We start from the raw sequence: 18599 nt of genomic DNA on the forward strand, positions 1-18599 counted from the left end.
CTTCTGTTATTTGAAAGATGCTATAAAAAAAATGAAAAACCAAACCACAGAGTAAATATTTGAAAATTATATATCTAATAAAGGGCTGATATTTAGAATATGTAAAGAATTCTCAAACCTCAGTAAGAAGAAAACATACAACACAATTCAAAATGGGAGACAATTTCAACAGACACTTCAACAAAGAAGACATACAGATGGTAGATAAGCACAGACAAAAATGTTCAGCATTATTAGTCATTAGGGAAATAGGAATTAATGCCACAATGAGATACCTGCACACATGTGTTAGAATGACTAAAATTTAAAAAATACCAAATGTTGGCAAGGATGTAGAACAACTGGAACTCATGCAGTGCTAGTGGGAATATAGAATGGTACAGCCACTTTGGGAAACAGTTTGATAGCTTCTTAAAGAGCTAAATATATTCCTATCATATGGCCCAGCCATTCTACTCCTTATTATTTACCTAAAAGAAATGGCATATTTATACAAAGACTTGTATATGGATGTTTATAAGAAGCTTTATATGTAATACTCAAAAATTGAAAACAACCCAGGGCCCAACAATAGATGAAAGGATAAATTATGGTACATCTGTACAATGGAATACCACTCAGCAATAAAATGGAATGAATTGTTGATATAAACAATGTAGATAAATTCAGAATTATTATGCTGAGTAAGGCAATAATGAGCATATACTGTATGATTCTACTTATATAAAGTTCTAGGAAAAGCAAACTATAGTGATAGAAAATAAATTGGTGGTTTTCTGAGAGGGAGGGAGGATTGCAAGGAGTTATGAGCAAAATTTACATATATGTTGTAGGTGAACACAATACCTTAATTTTATTTTTATGTGATGCTGAGTATCGACTCCAGTGCCTCACAACCTCAGCCCATGAGCAAACTTTTGAGACTGGTGGATATATTCATTGTCTTGATTGTAGTGATGACTTTATGGTTGTAGACATATGTCACAAATTATCAAATGATACATCATCCATCAGGTAGTGAAGGAGATCCCGTATGGGGAAAATGGTTGAATTAGATGACCTTAAAAACTTTTTCCTGGTTGAAAGATTTTGTTGTATTTATCTATTGATCTATCTGTCTGTCTATCTATCTATTATTTATTTTTTGTACCAGGGATTGAACCCAGAGGTGCTTAGCCATTGAGCCACATACCCAGCCCTTTTTTATATTTTATTTAGAGACAGGGTGTCACTGAGTTGCTTAGGGCCTTGCTAAATTGCAGAGGTTGGCTTTGAACTCACAATCCTCCTGCCTCAGCCTCCCAAGCTGCTTGGATTACAGGTGTGCACAACCATGCCCAATGATTTTGTGGTTTTTATACTTCAGTTATTTCTGACCCTAAATCAGTTGTAAGGCTAATTTTTCAAATGCTCATTTTACCTGACAAAACTCACACCAAATGTAACTTCATACATTCATAATCATTATGACTATTTTAGTTACATACCTGAAAATTAAAGTCTTTTATTATTTTAGTCCTTTATTATTGTTAAAATAAAATATTGCTTTATTATCCATTTTAACCCTCATATCCCTCATTTCAGAGTATTTGTCAATATCATGGAATAAAGTCTCCAATCTCCTAGGATTCAATCTGAGCTTTACATTTAAGAATCTGGACTTTATCATTTGTTATATATTGTTTCTTCAGTCTTCAAAATGGTTATGTATGTTCATTATCTTTCTTCTTTTATAGGAGCGAGATCGTTATGCCTACAAGATTCATCTTCCAGAAACAGTAGAACAACTGAGGAAATTCAATGCACGGAGGAAACTTAAGGTAAGTTAAATCAGAAATGAGCCAAGCAGATAACGGTAGATGACAATCTTCTTAACAATCTTTTCATTCTGTTTTGTTGCCCTTCAGTGTATTCTAGTGTTGGCTATTGTTTTTGTTAAAGCTAAATTCTCATTTCCAAAAATTACCACCATTTCAACAATATTTTGGTTTTTAAAATCCATTAATATCTCAGTATGAATCTAAATAAACAAATTTTAATAACTAGAAGATACATTTTATTTTAGATGTTTCCCCTTAAAATTCATTGCAGAGATATAGTTAATATTATCATACATTATTATTAAATATTAATCTAGGATGCTTTTTCAAACTTAAATATTTTGACAGAAAATGTGAATTTAGTTCAATGGAAATAACACTGAATTAACATTCAATCTAGGATTGAATCCCCATCACAAAGCAATAAATAAAATCCCTTGATCTACTAGGAAATATTTTCAGGTCACTTTTCTTACCTTTCTTCCTTTATTTTTTCCTAGATATCTTTCTCTCTCTTGCCTCTCTCCCTATCCTTTACCCTAATAATAATAATAATAATAATAATAATAATTACCCCACATGGGGAGACCACTTAACTTCAAAAGGTTCTGAAAAGACCCAACATTAAATAGTGGAGTCTTTCCAGCATTAGAAGAAAATTATATGGAACAATACTATGCTGCCCCATTCCACCCTAGGGTAATAGGGAAAACTATTATATTATGGCATTGAAATTCATTTATATTTGACCTACTTTTGATATAGAAAATGTTAACTCTGCTCTTTAAGTGGCTGATTGTTTAGTAGTCCTCTTCATTCATGTGACTCCTACCAACTATCAAACCTTTCTTCTGAAGTACTTTCAGATGCATCATAAATTGTAATAGTATTTTTAATCTGTTATTACTCAACTCCTAACATTTATGAATGATTTTATATAACTCCAAATTTTTAAGAACATTTATATTAATTTTGGGAAAACTTATCAATCTACGGTATTATACTGTAAAGCTGAAATGTTCAACATGGTATCCGATAGCTACATGCAGCTATTTAAATTTAAATTAATTGAAATTAAATGAAATTCAAGGGTCAGTTCCCTATTCACACAAGCACATTTCAAGTGCTCAACAACCACATATGGATGGTGACTATATTTTGGACCGCACAGATATATAACATTCCTATGATTGCAAAAGGTGCCATTGAATGGTGGTGCCATAGAACAAGGGAAATTTTAACATATCATTGTTGATGAGTATTCCCATTTAAGCTTTTCTCCTAGTTGTTTTTATATTCAAGAGTTTAAACTGATTCTTCTCTATTTGCTTTTTAAAAACCTTTGGCCAAAGTGATTTTTTAAAATACTTTTTTAGTTGTAGATGGACACAATATATTTATTTATTTATTTTTATGTGGTGCTGAGGATCAAACCCAGCACCTCACCCATGCAAGGCAAGTGCTCTACCACTGAGCCACAACCCAGCTACAAAGTAATTATACCATTTTTGAGATGGTACCCAAACAAGTTTCCCAAGACTATTTTTTCCCTTTGATCTGATATCTACCTGAACCATCAACCTACAAAAGAATGAAAAGTCTTATCATTCCTAATGAAATTTGCTCAGCTATATTTGAAGTTAATTTTCTTCTCAAAGAAACTATTCATTGTATGTCTTTCTTGACTCTGCCCTAAGTCTTTTAAACTCTTAACGTGGCTTTGGCCTCATGTGATGTAACACTACATAGGGCTGAACCTGCCATTGCCTAGGTACAGATATTTCACCATCACAAGAGACATTCTGTTCTTCTCCCAGTGCCACAAAATCAGACTTAGGCCTAAAATAGCCAAAGTGGTGACTAAGATTCATTTGGACAGGGCCAAGCTGTCACAGCAGAGAGGGGTCATGTGGATTTACCACATCCCTTTGCAGGGCTATTTAAAGTTTTAAGACCCGCCAAACAACCTAGAATTAAGAACATCAGCAATACTGATGGGGTCAATACTGAATTTTTTTTTTCAGCTTTTTCTGGTAAGGCTGTATTCTGTGGAGTAGCTCAGCCACCCCACTAAAACAGGTTACATCTGCCTTCCTCCAGGAACTCATTCTCATTCTGCCTCTCCAGCAAACTTCTGGAACAAAGATGGCAATTTCCTTGGCTTTCAGAACCCACCATACAGCTGATTTTCTCAAATGAACAGTGAGGTGCCCATCCTACCCAGACACTGTTTTTAAATTCCTCAAATAGTAGAAGACAATCTAATTTCTAGAACTCCCTTGGAAATGATTATAAAGAAAATTCACTGAAATCAGTAGAAATCCACTTTTGCTACTTAGTCAACAAAATTTTTAGTGTCATTGGCAAAAAGGAAAAGGAAAAAGTGGGCTCTCAAATTGTATTGCCTTTCGTGTATCTTGATTCTGACACTTCCTAGCTGTGTAGCCTTGAACACATTAGCTAAACTTTCTGTGCCTCTATTTATTTATCTATAAAATGGGTATAATGATAATAGTTAATTCATAGGTCGAATCAGTATTTTTTACAAAAGTTGAGGCAAGTGCTTCATAAATATTATTTGCTATTAACTTTGTGATCACTGTTGATGTATTATTATGATTTTAATGTTAATACTTTTGATTTGGTACACTGTAAACAACTGCAATTCCTGAATGGGCATTCTAGACCATTTTAGCTTTTTGCCAGTCATTGGCTGTAACATATTTGTGGGTTTTGAAAGTTTTTTTAAAAATTTCACTGAGTAATCTCAACTCTTGTATTTCTTCCAAAGTAATTGTAGTTAGATTTTTCTGATCATTTTTATCATCACTTCCCTCACAGTATTTAGAAGGAGAAACTCTTACACTTACACTGTAATATTCAGCTTCTTTCCATTGTTTTCCTCTACTATCACATCTATTGTATAATATATTATAGTTCCTCTTATCCATAGGGGATACATTACGAAACAGTGGGTACTTGAAACCACAGATAGTACAAAACTCTATACAATACATACCTCTGATAAAGAATAATTTATAAATTAGCCCCAGAAAGAGATGAACAACAATAACTAATAATACATTTGAATACTTATAATAATATTATATATTATAATAAAAGTTATTTAAGACATATGATTATTAATTTCTGCAACTTTCCATTCAGTATTTTTATACCAAGGCTGACCATAGGTAAGCAAAATCATGGCTAAAGGGGAATTACTGTACACTTTTCTTGTGTGGTCCCTGGACCAGCAGCATCAGCCTCATCTGGGATCTTGTTAGAAATATAAATCCTTGGGCTCTTAGTATACTCAGGCAAAAAAAGAAAAGGCATTTGTTTACATATGGCATGACCCCATGTATAGAAAATCCTAAGGAATCTACCAAAAAACTTTTAGAAATAACAAGTTCAGTAAGGTAACAGGATACAAGATCAATATATAAAATTGAATTATATTCCTATATATAAGCAAAGAACATGCTTAAAGTGACATTAAGAAAAATTCCAACCATGATAACTTCAAAAAATAATGAAATACTTAAGAAAAATATGAAAAAAAGAAGTACAAGACCCATAAACTAACATTGCTGAGAGTAATTAAAGATCTGAATGGAGGGGCTGGGACTCTGGCTCAGTAGTAGAGCCCTCACCTAGCATGTGTGAGGCACTGGGTTCAAGCCTCAGAACTACATAAAAGATAAATAAATAAAGATATTGTCCATCTACAACTAAAAAATAAAGATATTTTTTAAAAAGATCTGAATGAAGAAGTATTTAATATTTATGGATTGGAAGATTCAATATTATTAAGATGACAGTTCTTCCCAAATTGATGCATAGATTCACCACAATCCCTATCAAAATTTTAGCACAAACTTAAACTTATCCTAAAAGTTACATGGAAATGTAAAGCTTCCAGAATAGCTAAAACAGTCTTGGAAAAAAAGGACAAAGTTGGAAGACTCATGCTTTTCATTTGGGGCATTTACTATAAAGCTGCAGTTATCAGGACACTGGGATATGTGTGTGTGTGTGTGTGTGTGTGTGTGTGTGTGTGTGTGTGTGTGTGTGTATCTGTGGAACAGAATTGAGAGCTTAAGAATAAATCCTTTGTACTTATCATCAATTGATGTGTTGTTTATTTATTTTTTTGTCCTGGGTATTGAACCCAGGTGGCACTTAACCACTGAGCCACAACCCCAGGCCTTTTAGTCCTTTTTATTTATTTATTTTTTGAGATAGGGCCTCACTCTGTTGCTTAGGGCCTTGCTAAGTTGCTGAGACTGGCTTTGAACTCATGATCTTCCTGCCTCAGCCTCCTGAGTCACTGGGATTATAGGCATGCACCAGCTATGGCTAATCAGTTTTTGACAAAACTTCCCAGGCGACTCAAGGAAGAAAGAATTAGTCTTTTCAACAAATGGGGCTGGAACAATTGAATATCCACATGCAAAAGGAAACATGATGCCACATATTAGATGATTCTGTGTATATGAAATATCTAGAATAGGTATTTATGTTTCTAAATTCATAGAGACAGAAAGCAAATTGGTGATAGTTAGGTGTTGAAAAGTGTCTGCTTAATGGGTATCAGGGTTTGGGGAGTTGTGAAAAATTTTTTAGAACCAGACAATTGCGAATGTACTAAATACCACTGAATTATACACTGTACGATGGTTAATTTTATCTCATGGGAATTTCACAAAACTCACTTTTTTTTTTTTACCTTGTAACAAAATATTGGTTTTAAATACTGGTTTCTACTTCAGCACACTTGGGAGATATAACACATTTACCATCATTAACAGTGGCTCACTGCACCATTCAACCAAGGGACCACCCCTCCCTCCTTAATTGCTAGGTGAATATGTGAGGTTGAAGGAACGTGTCTTTTTTAAAAGGCTCATGGGTGATTCTGACATGTCCACTTTATTGGGAGTCATTATTCTAAGCATAAACTATAATTGTTCTATACCTATTCCATTATATATACAAACTGTAATATAATTAACCAGTTTGTGGACATGGAGATTGCTTCTAGTTTTCCACTGCCAGAAATGATGTTGACTGCATTTTTGATAGTGAGTTTATTATTTGCACAGTTGAACCTTTTTCTCATGCTGAAAGTCTTGTGAGACTTTTTTCTTTTTTAATCTTTTTTTAAATTTTTTATTAGTTCTTTTTCATTATACATGACAGTAGAATCTATTTTAACGTATTTATACAAGCATGGAATATGTCTTATTCCTAGGATCCTAGTCTTATGGATGTAGATGATGGTGACTTTTTAATGCCAGAATATAAAATAGTACTCATTTTACTTATCTGACTACCTTTGCTGAAATTTCAAGATAATTACTCATTATGGGTATAATAGTATCAATGCTCAACAATCCAGAAAATTGCTCTTTTTTTTACATTCATTTTGGCATTTAACCTCTTTAGCAGGCTATAGGAGACAACAAATTTCTAAGAAAATTATTCAGATAATTAGAAATTATTCACATAATTTTCAGACTATTTTGAAAATGTAGGTAAACAAAGCTTTTGGAACCCTGCATGTGATCACAGATGTCTTTTTATCTTCTTTTCTTTCATTATTTTACATATCTCCGTAAGTGATGATGGAAAGTTTTTTTCCCCATTTTAGTTACCAGACATTTTAGGTGTTGGGGCTTTTCCTCCATACTCAACTCTAGAGGTATTTGTTTACTTGTTTGTTAGAAGTGATAGGAATGGAACCCAGAGCCTCATGCATGCTAGACAAGTGCTCTACCACTGAGCTACACCCCCTGCCCATAAGCTTTAGAATTTTAATACTTGGGGTTTTTTTTAATCCTCCAGAAACAATACTTTCTTTTATAAACTACGTAGTCCTGAGTACAGGACTAAATATAAGGAGCATATTTTGTCAAATTAAATATAAGGATACATGAGACAAACTGTGTGACCTAGACTATGAGGAAAAGCTGAGCTCTGGGGTTGTGGGTCTCTTAAGGGAGTGCACATGCACTCTGACCAGGGAGATAGTTCCTGAAGGAGTTATGAGCAAAGAGATGTTTATGGGTATCTGAGCTTGTCTATCTAGGAGGGAATCTTTTCTAGAAATCATTTTCTTTGTTTCATAAAATATTTCTACACCTAAAAAACAAATTTCCGATATAAATAGAAGCAATATTCTGTATTACCATGTCCTAAAATGATTTTTTGCAATCAGTTTAGGACATGGTAAATTGAAACCATGTGATTCAATTAAGAGGATAAAACCACTTATTCCCTATGTATATGGAAAGCAAGGAAGATTTCTGATGACTTTCTGTAATTTTTTTCCTTTATTCATTTTGCAATTGCAATAGTATACCCTGCATGTTTCTCTGACTTACTGATCAGTCTCTTGCATTCCTGAACTGTGCACAAGTAGGAAAAGTTTGTTTAGAAATTTGTTTTCTAGTACTTAAAGGAGAAAATTTCAACTTTAATATTATTTTTCTTAATAGATTATGAACAGTATTCTTAACTCAAAATTATGTTTCATTCTTGAAACATACTAAAGTGTACCTACTAAATTAAAGCAGAAAATTTGAAGAACTATTTGTATAAGCTCAGATTTTATATTACTGTTGTACACAGAGGATCTCCAACGTGATTGTATAGTACAGTGTGGTAAACTACGACCTGGGGGCCAAATTCAGTTTACTACCTATAGATATAGATATATAGATTTAGATATAAAGTTTTATTGGAACACAGCACTATATCTTTATATTTTATCAATTGCTGATTTCATGCCACAGAGGTGGAGTTGAGTAGCTGCAAAAGACATCATATGGCTAATGAAGCCTAAAATATCTACTGTCTGTCCCTTCACACACAAAAATTTTTAACTCCTAGTATAGTAGAAATCCTTGAATTGGGCAGAGTAGACCTCAATTCTGCCTGCCGTTGATTACGTCTCTAAGTTGACAGTAATCTTCACATGTTGCTAGGCCTCTCTGGACCTCAGTTTTCCCATCTGCAAAACTGAATCTCCTAGAATGAGCTGTTTATAAGATTGACTCTCAAGCTTTAATAAAATTCTAAGAATCCATGAACTATTTTGGGACTATTTTGCTGTTTTACATAATAACTCAGCATTCAACATTTGAACCATGTGCGGTCACTGAGTTTAGAGAACTAAATAAACAAAACTGCTAGCCATAAGACAAATTAGGAACTTGCTACAATGGCTTCAAAAGAATCTACTTCTCAGAGTTCTTTTAAATAGTGTTTCCCTAATAGTATAAGTATTTATAGATCTTGGACTATTTTAGTAGCTAGAACAGGCCTTAAAACTAACATATCAAAAACTCAGTTGAACTTTATTTGGAAATAAAAATAATGTATCTCTAAAAGTCTAGTTTCAGTGTGTGGGAAATATGATTTGATATATAAAAATTCCATTACCACTCAGCTTTAGGGAACATGTATAATATGTAAAGTGAAATATAATTCTTCTGTGGAAAGAAGAACTCAACATTCACTACTGTTTTTTTTTTCCAACATGGTTGTTATAGTTCTGCATTAGAACCTTTCTGCACTGACCCTGAACTTTTGGAAATCGAAATTTGCCTAAAATGGTAGCATCAACATCAGGTCTCTGTTTTGTTTTCTTGTTTTTGTTCTTCCCTTTTTATAGTCTATTTTTCAACTTATATTTGTAGGAGGAAAAAAAACAAAAACAAAACCTAAGACAAACCCCCTTAAAAGTTATCTTTGTGGAAGTATATTTCTATTAATGTTTTCATGGATTTATTAACAAATACCTACACATCAAGAGATGTAACTTTCTTTTCAGAAAAATTCAAGGGTTTAATATTTAAAATTCAGACAAAGACTACTATAGACTTAGACAACTTAGGTGATTTGAGCAATTTTGTGTAGACTAGCAAATGGCTGTGCTTATGTAGGGCTAGTCATGATTCCCACTTATACAATTCTTTATAGTTTGCAAAGCACATTCATGTACATTATGAATTTTGATAATCCTGTAAAGTATGTCAGTTTAGTACACTCAGTTTACATATAAGAAAACCTAGTGAGATTAAATGCATTACACAAGTAATGTCCTATAGCTGGAAAGTAGCAGAGCTAGGGAACAAACCTGGAAGTTTTGTCAGTCTTCCTGTTCTGGAAACAATAATTCTCATCCTTTCTCCACTCAACAGCTCTAGGTCTGCCAGGCCCTTGACATGGCAATGATCCTCAACCAGAACTCAGGGGGAAGCTGCGCACATGGCTTGAAAGTCACATTCAGTTTATTCTGATGTTTGGCCTGACTTGGAATTCATATACAAGAGTAACACATGATCATTGTTAAAAACAGAAAGAAGGGAGGAAAAATTATTTTTAAAAGAAAAATGGCTCATAATCCTACTATCCAAGCATAATTAATATTATGAATATTCTGGTGTATGTTGACTACATCTATATTAACATTTTTTTCCAAAAATGAGATCATGCCATACCTTCTTTTCAAGGTGAAATTCATCACAGACATCTTTCCATTTCATTAAACATCCTTCTGCAGCAACATTTTAATAATGATTACCGAATATTCCATTGTGTGGTACATATTTGAGTTCAAGATGTAATTATTTCATACACTTTTTTAAAATTTTTTTATTCATTTATTTATATGTGATGCTGAGAATCAAACCCAGGGCCTCACACATGCTAGGCAAGTGCTCTACCACTGAGCCACAACCCAGCCCCAGTTCATACACTTTTGTAATTCCCAGCAGTGTTATTTTCATGTATGCATATGTAATGTATTTAAAGAGCTTCAAAATTATTTTAAAAGCTATCTCTCTTCCAGCCAACATCTCCTCTGTACTGGACTGTCTGAACAATTTTTCAGATAACTACTTAATGAAATACTTTTATATTTGTGTATTTGTTTTAATCAAGTTTTTCATCTCTGCTTCAGGGAGCAGTACTAGCCGCTGTGTCAAGTCACAAATTCAACTCATTCTATGGGGATCCCCCTGAAGAGTTGCCAGATTTCTCTGAAGACCCTACCTCCTCAGGTAATTGCATAATCGGTACATTCAGCCATGTAACTCACTTGGCATCTACATCCTTTCTCTTTCATTGTAAGTAAACTTTTGTATATGAATTTAAATCCTCCAAGGGATTTTAAGGCAGTTTGTCAGCAACCACATCCTACCTACATGTGTCTCATTCTTTTTCATTTTAATTCCAAAGTGTCCCTCCCATACCGCTCCAAAACCAACATTTCACTTTTTTCTTTTTACCTCAGTAATACTTCTTCCCCTTTCTGCACTTCAGACCCAACATTACACTTCACCTAGTCCAACATTATAGTTTCAGACTTTTTGAATCTTTCCAATCACTTTCTCCCTCAACAAAAACTTCTGATGTAATATTTCCCCCATGCCAATCATGTTAAGTCAGACTTTGAGACAGCACTGCTTTAAAAGAATCTTTCAATGTAAAGCTGTCTTGTGAGCTTTGTCTTGAAATAGTGATCAAGTTCTTCTTTCTATATATAAAGTCTATAACCCTTGATACAAGTATTCAAGGAGGAAGAACATAGAAGAGTTACCTGTTTTGATGAATTGTGTACAACTAGTCCTGAAAAAATCTGATAGTGTTCATGAAATCATTTTATAAAATGCTCAGACTTCCATCTTGCCAATGAGATATTCTCAAGGAGCATTTACTAAAAATCCTCAGGCTACATGTATACGTATATGCAGATGCATGCGTGTGTGTGTGTGTGTGTGTGTGTGTGTGCGTGTGTGTGTCAGAGTTTTACATTTTTATTTATGCATTTCTTTATTAACTCTTGAGTTATGTCATCTGGCCTCAGCTTTTCTTCTTTCTTTCATTAAAGACACTCAATATCTGTCATGTGTTTGACTTTGCACTGCTGATTTGATTTTTGTACTCTTGGACTGGCATTTTCAATACTCATCATCATTGGAACCACAGCCCAAAGTATGAGTTGTTTGTCCCACAGTCAACAAGATGAAAAGAAGGAGTGTACCTGTTCTCTGTTGGAACCAGAAACATTTGTCATTATTTATGCTTCTGCCCTCCTCTGCTCACACACACATATGTACACAAACACACTCACAATTTCTGGCCAATTAGTATGTACTTTTACCTTGTGCAAGATGACAGCATCAAAGTTTCCCATTCAGCAGGTATATAGTTCCTCATTTTGATTTTTACCAACTGGGATATGAATCTTCCTCTTTTGATTGAAGGTGATTTCCAAAAATATTCAGAAATGGGAATCTTAGACTAGAAATAACTCTGAGGAGAAAGCCTTTCTGTTTTCCTCTTGTGCTGGCTTGGTAACCATCCAGAACCTTTACCACATGAAAGGCAAGGTTGTGCTTATAGGTATGGTCTCCCATACTCCCTATCATTTTATCTGTCTTTTTTCCCTTTCAATACATTTTGTTCCTTTTCCCTGTGACTTTTTATTAGCTCAAATTTTGCTCTTGTGTCTTGAGGCCAGCACTTGAACTCAGGGGCACTCTACCACTGAACCACATCCCCAGCCCTTCTTGTTTTTAATTTTGAGATAGGGTCTTGCTTGCTAAATCACCCAGGCTAACCTTGAATTTGTGATCCTCCTGCCTCAGCCTCCCAAATACTGGGATTACAGGTGTGCACTACCACACCCAGCTTGAATTTCAGTCTTTTCTCCTCCCACTTAGATTACATTTGACCCTCTTTAGGGCCAGCAGACCCAGAAATAGTTCTTATGTCACAATGTGACTACATTTAACAGTTGCATGCTTGGAATATATATATAGTATAAATCTCTGCGAGATTTTAGGTCAATACTTCTACTATCATTTATTTGCATGTTTGGAAATGGTCCTAGAAAACAGTATGGTCCTTGCAAATCACTTCATATACCTAATCTTTAGTGTTGGCCCTTAATTAATATTTACCTCTGTCTAGCAATAATTTAATAACTCTTACATGTTCTTCTCTGGGAAGAGGTAGATTTTTCCTTTAGGGAAAGAAATCACTTTATAAATGTGCTTATTTTCTATTAAATATATTTTTATTATTCCTTTTTTCTCATTTTTAGTATAATCTTTAGATAATTTGCTTGAAATAGTTTCTGATTTTTAATTTTTGCAGTCCTGGAGATTGAACCCAAGGGTGCTCTACCACTGAGCTACATCCACGGCCCTTTTTATTTTTTAATTCTGAGATAGGGTCTCACTAAGTTGCAGTGGCTGGCTTCAAATTGCCATCCTCCTGCCTAAACCAGATTAGCTGGGATTACAGGCATGCTCCACTGTGCCCATAGTATTTGATTTTTTTTAAACTGTTGAGGGACCTTTATTTTATTTATTTTTTCATATGTGGTGCTGGGAATCGAACTTTGCCTCACACATGCTAGGCGAGCACTCTACCACTGAGCCATGACCCCAGCCCTAGTATTTGATTCTTAAACTACAAAAAGAAACTTCTTACACAATTTTGCAGGTAGCCTACAAACCCTCATATTAATCTTCCACAGCCTTCTTGCTTTCTACTTCCTACAGTCATACCCAGTTCCTTTTCTTTTCTTTTTAAATTCCTGGGTCTTGATGATCTTGTAGGCAGTCTATATTTTCATTTGATATGCTAAATGACTATCATAAGTATTTTTCAATGGCATTGTCTGGATCTACAAATAAAAAAATTGAATTAATATGCTCTATACATGTCTAATGCCAATCACCTACCCTAATTGAGGAGAAAATTTTATATATTCAGAAGTAAAAAAAAAAAACAAAGAAAATTTTTGAAGAAAATTCTAACACTTTCCTAAATTTCACATACTTATCAGGAATTATTCATACATTCTTAAAGTCAATTTTTAATACTAAGTCATTTAAAGGAAGGCATTCTACTATTATGGCCAGCATTATTTATCAAATAGCTAATCTGCCAGCAAGTATCCTTTATCTGCAACCAAGCAGTAGTGGTTATATGGTTGGTTGCAGAAAGCCAATTATATATTTTAATTGGACTCACATAAAGCCTTGCACTTTCATAAATTAAAACATCTATATGTTTGCTTTTCATTATTTTTAATTTCATTTTTAAAGTATATTTGTTAATTTTTATACCTGAATTCTTCTCTACTTCTACTAATACTTAAATTCTGCATCATTTATTTTAAGTTCCCAAAGTTATTCTTTCTGGTGTCTTTCTGTTGAAATTTGTGTGGCTTTGTTTTAGAAAACAAAACACAAAGCACTTTCCATCATCACCTGAAAATTCATTCAAGCCCATGGCAAAAAGAGAAAAGGATCACAAAACATGTGTTTATAGGGTGGGGCGGTGGGGGACAAGGAAAGAGGGGATAGAAAGATGGAAAATGTAAAATCAGCAACTGTTCTTTCTTGAGATGGGCTGTCTTTGTGTTCCACCTTTAGACAATGCTTTTTTATGAAGATCATAATGATAGGTCAGTTTTTTTAATGACCTTATTTGACAGAATTAATAATGGGCAATCCTAATTTGGTCCCCCCAGATTTCTTGCAGTTCTGCTGTGCTATGAAATCCCAGTATTTGAGAAGAGCCATAAAGCTGCCTACTCCCAAAATCCAGCATACATTTTCTTAAATCGAACCTTATCATGGGAATGAGTAATACTGTATGCATTTAGGAAAATATGAATATTTTAAAATCACAATTTAAAAACTAACCAGCTTTCCAGTTTGTAATCTAAAGGAAAGTTGAACATGCTTATGTTGTATCGTTTACAATATAAAATGATTTTTTATAAAAGATGTTTTTCTATTTTGATTATTGAAATTCATCCATTGTATATTTACTAGAATCCATGAAGTTTAATCTTCTGATAAACAATGTACTGTTGCTTTGTTGCTTAAGAAGTCAAAGCAGAAATATTCCATTCTCATATTTCAAATCAGAGAAGTCAGAATTAGAACCCAGTATTTGATGTCTGAAATCCTAATCAGTCCTGGTGATTGTGCTCGTGAAACACAAGGACTTCCTTTGGGGTCAGCCGGGGGACTGCTGCTTCTTGTGGCTCATCTGGTGGGCCCAACTGTGGCTTGATAACCTGTTTGCTCTAAAATCATACTGTTTGTTGTTTGTCCATATGCTGCCTTCCTCCTAGGACTTCTAGCAGCAGAAAGTAGGTATCCCTTTGTTTTCCTCTAAGGTTAATCTTTTATGCAAACGTGTTTGGCTTTGCATGGTTTGTAATCAGCTTGACTTTTTCCTTGGCTGTTTGTGTTTAGATGTTTAAATCTGAATTTTAACACTGTCTGACCATGAAATGAAAACCTGGATATATTGATTTCCTGAGGTATTGTTACACGAATCTTCCCTTCTCACTTCTTTCATAAGAAGAAAAAGAGGCAGTGTTAAAATTTCAACCACATCTTACATCATTTCACATCTGAATTTCAAACACAAATACATTAATTCTGGGGAAAGGGTAATGTTTTATTTTATAGTTGGACTTCAAGAAAACTTTCAGGGTAAGTGAATTTTCATTTGACAATGACATGACCTCTAAATGGGTTTCATTACTTTCTATTACTGAGTCCATTTTCAGTTTATTAATAGGGAGCTGTGAAATAAACTCTGAAATCATGTCTCTTAACAACTTTGACTGCCAAATAGACATTTGAAAGGAAAAATATGATGGCTAGATTTTAATGACAAAGGGATATAATTTGAATATGTGAGAAAATTAAAATGTAAGAAATATACACATATAACTGAGTCTAAATAAAACTGAGGCAATCTGAATAAAATAGGTGGATTGTATCAGTGACAGTATTCTGCTTGTGATATACTATAGCTTGTAAAATGTTCCCAATGCAGGAACTGAGCAAGGTACAGAAGGCATTTCTCTGTATTATTTCTTATGAAAGCATGTAAATCTATAACTATCTCAATTTTAAAAATTAATTAAAAATAAAATAAACCTTTACCTCAAAGTTGTGTTTGCTAAGAGGAAAGTAGATAAAGAGACAAAGATAAAATAGAAAATCTGGGTGCTTATAATTGAATTTATTGTCACATTTTCTTGCATAAGTTATTTGCAGCTCAAATTGCAGCCGATATGAAACTCTCACAGTATATTAATTATCTATTGCTGTGAAATGAATTATCTCATCTCAGTTTCTGTGGATGAGGAATGGGAGCCTGGTTTAGCTGAGTGCCTGTGGCTCAAAATCTCTCTGGAGATTATAGTTCAGAGCTCCCATCTCCCTTGAGGGCTGGACCACAAAGAGAATCTTAGTAACTCACATAGTTATTAACAGGCTTCAGTTCCTCACTAGTTGTAGGTGTCTCTATAGGACTGTTCACAACATGGCAACTTGCTTCCCCAGCATCTATTATCAAAGAGAGGGCAAGAGTAACAGCACCTAAGATAGAAGACGTAATCTTTATAACCTTATCTGAGAAGTGATATCATATAACTTGTGCCTTATTTTGTTCATTAGAAGTGAGTCTATAAACCTAGCCCTCACTCCAGGGGAGGGAATTGATCACACAAGGGTGAGAATACCAGGGAACAAGAATCATATAGGGGTCCATTTTAGAAGCTGCTCACCACATACAACCTAATGACTATTAAAATGTAAGACTCTTTCCATATAAGATTTAGCACTCTCCCCTCTGTGGCTCTCTCTGTCTCTCTCTCTCTCTGTCTTCCTCCTTCCCCTCTTCCTCTTTCAGTTAGCCAGACCTGTCATGTCATTTGGGAATGAGCATTATGGAGTTATCAGTAGTGCTTTTCCTTAGTTAAAAAGCTTTACACAGATGGGCACCAAAGAGCCAGCAGAATGTTATTAAAGTACTTTGAAAACATTGGGCTCAAAGATGTTGCTATTTGGAAACACAAGATTACTTTAATAAGCATAATGGCACTAGAATGATAGCATCTATATTCTGACAGAATACATATGGAGAATTTGCTTCCCTTAACTAATAAAATTTGAGATGTCCATACCATAATCTATACATAAAGAATCTAAAATATTTATCACCATGTGTAAGCTTTTATAATTTGAATTGGATATAACACAGATTTGTAAGTCCAAGACACAATTTCCACTGCAAGATTTACTGTTACTTATAACTTGATTGAAAACCAGAATTTGCTTTGTGCAATGTGAATAAAAGCTGTTCCAGGGGAAGCCAGAAGAGCTTGACTATAGAGAGACAAAAGGGACAGGTTTTGGAGTAATGACAATATGCACTTAAATTGGTAAATTTTAACTTAATAAAGTATACCTTAGTAAACAATTTTTAAATGTTATTGTGCTGTCAAGGAAAGGGTCTTTGGGTTTGTTTGTTTCTTTGGTTGCTTGGTTGGTTTTTAGTACTAGGGATTAAACCCAAGGGCACTTTGATCACTGAGCTACATCCCCAGCCCTTTTTATTTATTTATTTATTTATTTTTGAGATGGGATCTCACTAAGTTGCTTAAGTCCTTGCTAAGTTGGTAAGGCTGGCTTTGAACTTGAGATCCTCCTGCCTCAGCCTCCTGAGCTGCTGAGATTACAGGTTTGCACCACCATGCTCAGCGCAAGGAAAGGTTTTGATTGGGTGATAAAAATGTGTGTGTACTGATATAGTGTTGTGTTAATGCATCACTAATATAATAGGAAAGAGAGATTATTGAATACTCTTCAGGAGGAAAAATTAGAGCCAATTCAGATACTAGATTTGCTAGTGACTCTGGGTTTCATAGCTATACATATAATTTAAGGCATATTCACAAATTTTTATTGAAATAATTGCTAGGAAACGTAGGTGCATCAAAACTAATTGCATGGCACACTTGAGATTTGTGTATTTCACTCTTTGTAAATTTAACCTGAGAGAGAGGAAAAAAAGATTGAAACCTTTACCAAAGTTCAGTTTAGGAATGAAGTGGTCAGTATTAGCCACTCTCTCATTTACTTTGAAATGAAAGAAAAATAAGGTGAATTTATGGATGAATGGTTGGCTTGTGATAAAGCAAATACAGCAAGATGTTAACAGTTGTAGGATGTAAGTGGTATGTACAGTTCTTTCCAATTTTCTGTGTTTGGAATTTGTCATAGTAAAATGTTTGGAAGACAGTTTTAAAACAGACAGCCTACTTTGACACAGAATTTTTCAGTTTTAACATTCTACTGTTTATTTTCTGTCCTCCTTTGGGGTTATTTTTACTCAGTCAACTTTTTTAGGAGATCTTTCCACTCTTGTAATGAAATTATTCTAGACCCAAAGCTCTTATTGACTTTAGAAGCATATTTCTCTTTAAAGAAGTAGGCTTAGAAAACAGTTGATATTTTTTAGTATTATTTCATAATAGTAGCAGGAAATTTTTTGAAGACTTGTATATATCAATGAAATTCTTTGAAAAAAATAGAAGTTTTCAAAGTCAAAATGTGTGATTATCAACCTGATCGTTAAATACAAACTTGATTCCAAATGAACTAGGCAAAAGTAAAGTAAAATCTTATTCTGAAAGCAGGGCATAATGGCTTCTAATAAATTCATCAATGTGAAAGTTTGGATCAACAGCTCGAAAAAAACCCTTATATGGTAAATAAAGTTGAGATTAAAGACATAATAGAAATTGGGCATCACCTCTTTACCAAATGCAGATTATTTCAGTACATTGCTGAGAGTAAAACATGGTTTGGGGAGACCAACCGGTAGCAGAAGGAGCACTGGAGTAGGAGTCAGAGACTTGGATCCTAGGATTCACTCTTC

General features: G+C 34.1%; 1 protein-coding gene across 19 annotated transcripts in view; it reads left to right on the top strand.

Annotated features, from left to right (window-relative positions):
* Positions 1–18599, top strand: part of Cask (calcium/calmodulin dependent serine protein kinase) — a 349377-nt gene that overhangs the window by 240846 nt on the left and 89932 nt on the right. For 14 of the 19 annotated variants that reach the window (XM_078034938.1, XM_078034941.1, XM_078034937.1 and 11 more), the window contains exons 9-11: positions 1737–1820; positions 10792–10891; positions 14992–15009. In XM_078034938.1, the coding sequence (XP_077891064.1) occupies positions 1737–1820; positions 10792–10891; positions 14992–15009 (202 nt within the window). The remainder of the gene's footprint in view (positions 1–1736; positions 1821–10791; positions 10892–14991; positions 15010–18599) is intronic. The other 5 variants (XM_078034940.1, XM_078034946.1, XM_013358031.4 and 2 more) reach the window with 1 other exon arrangement.

This window comes from Ictidomys tridecemlineatus, chromosome X (genome assembly GCF_052094955.1).
Source record: "Ictidomys tridecemlineatus isolate mIctTri1 chromosome X, mIctTri1.hap1, whole genome shotgun sequence".
Classification (NCBI taxonomy): domain Eukaryota; kingdom Metazoa; phylum Chordata; class Mammalia; order Rodentia; family Sciuridae; genus Ictidomys; species Ictidomys tridecemlineatus.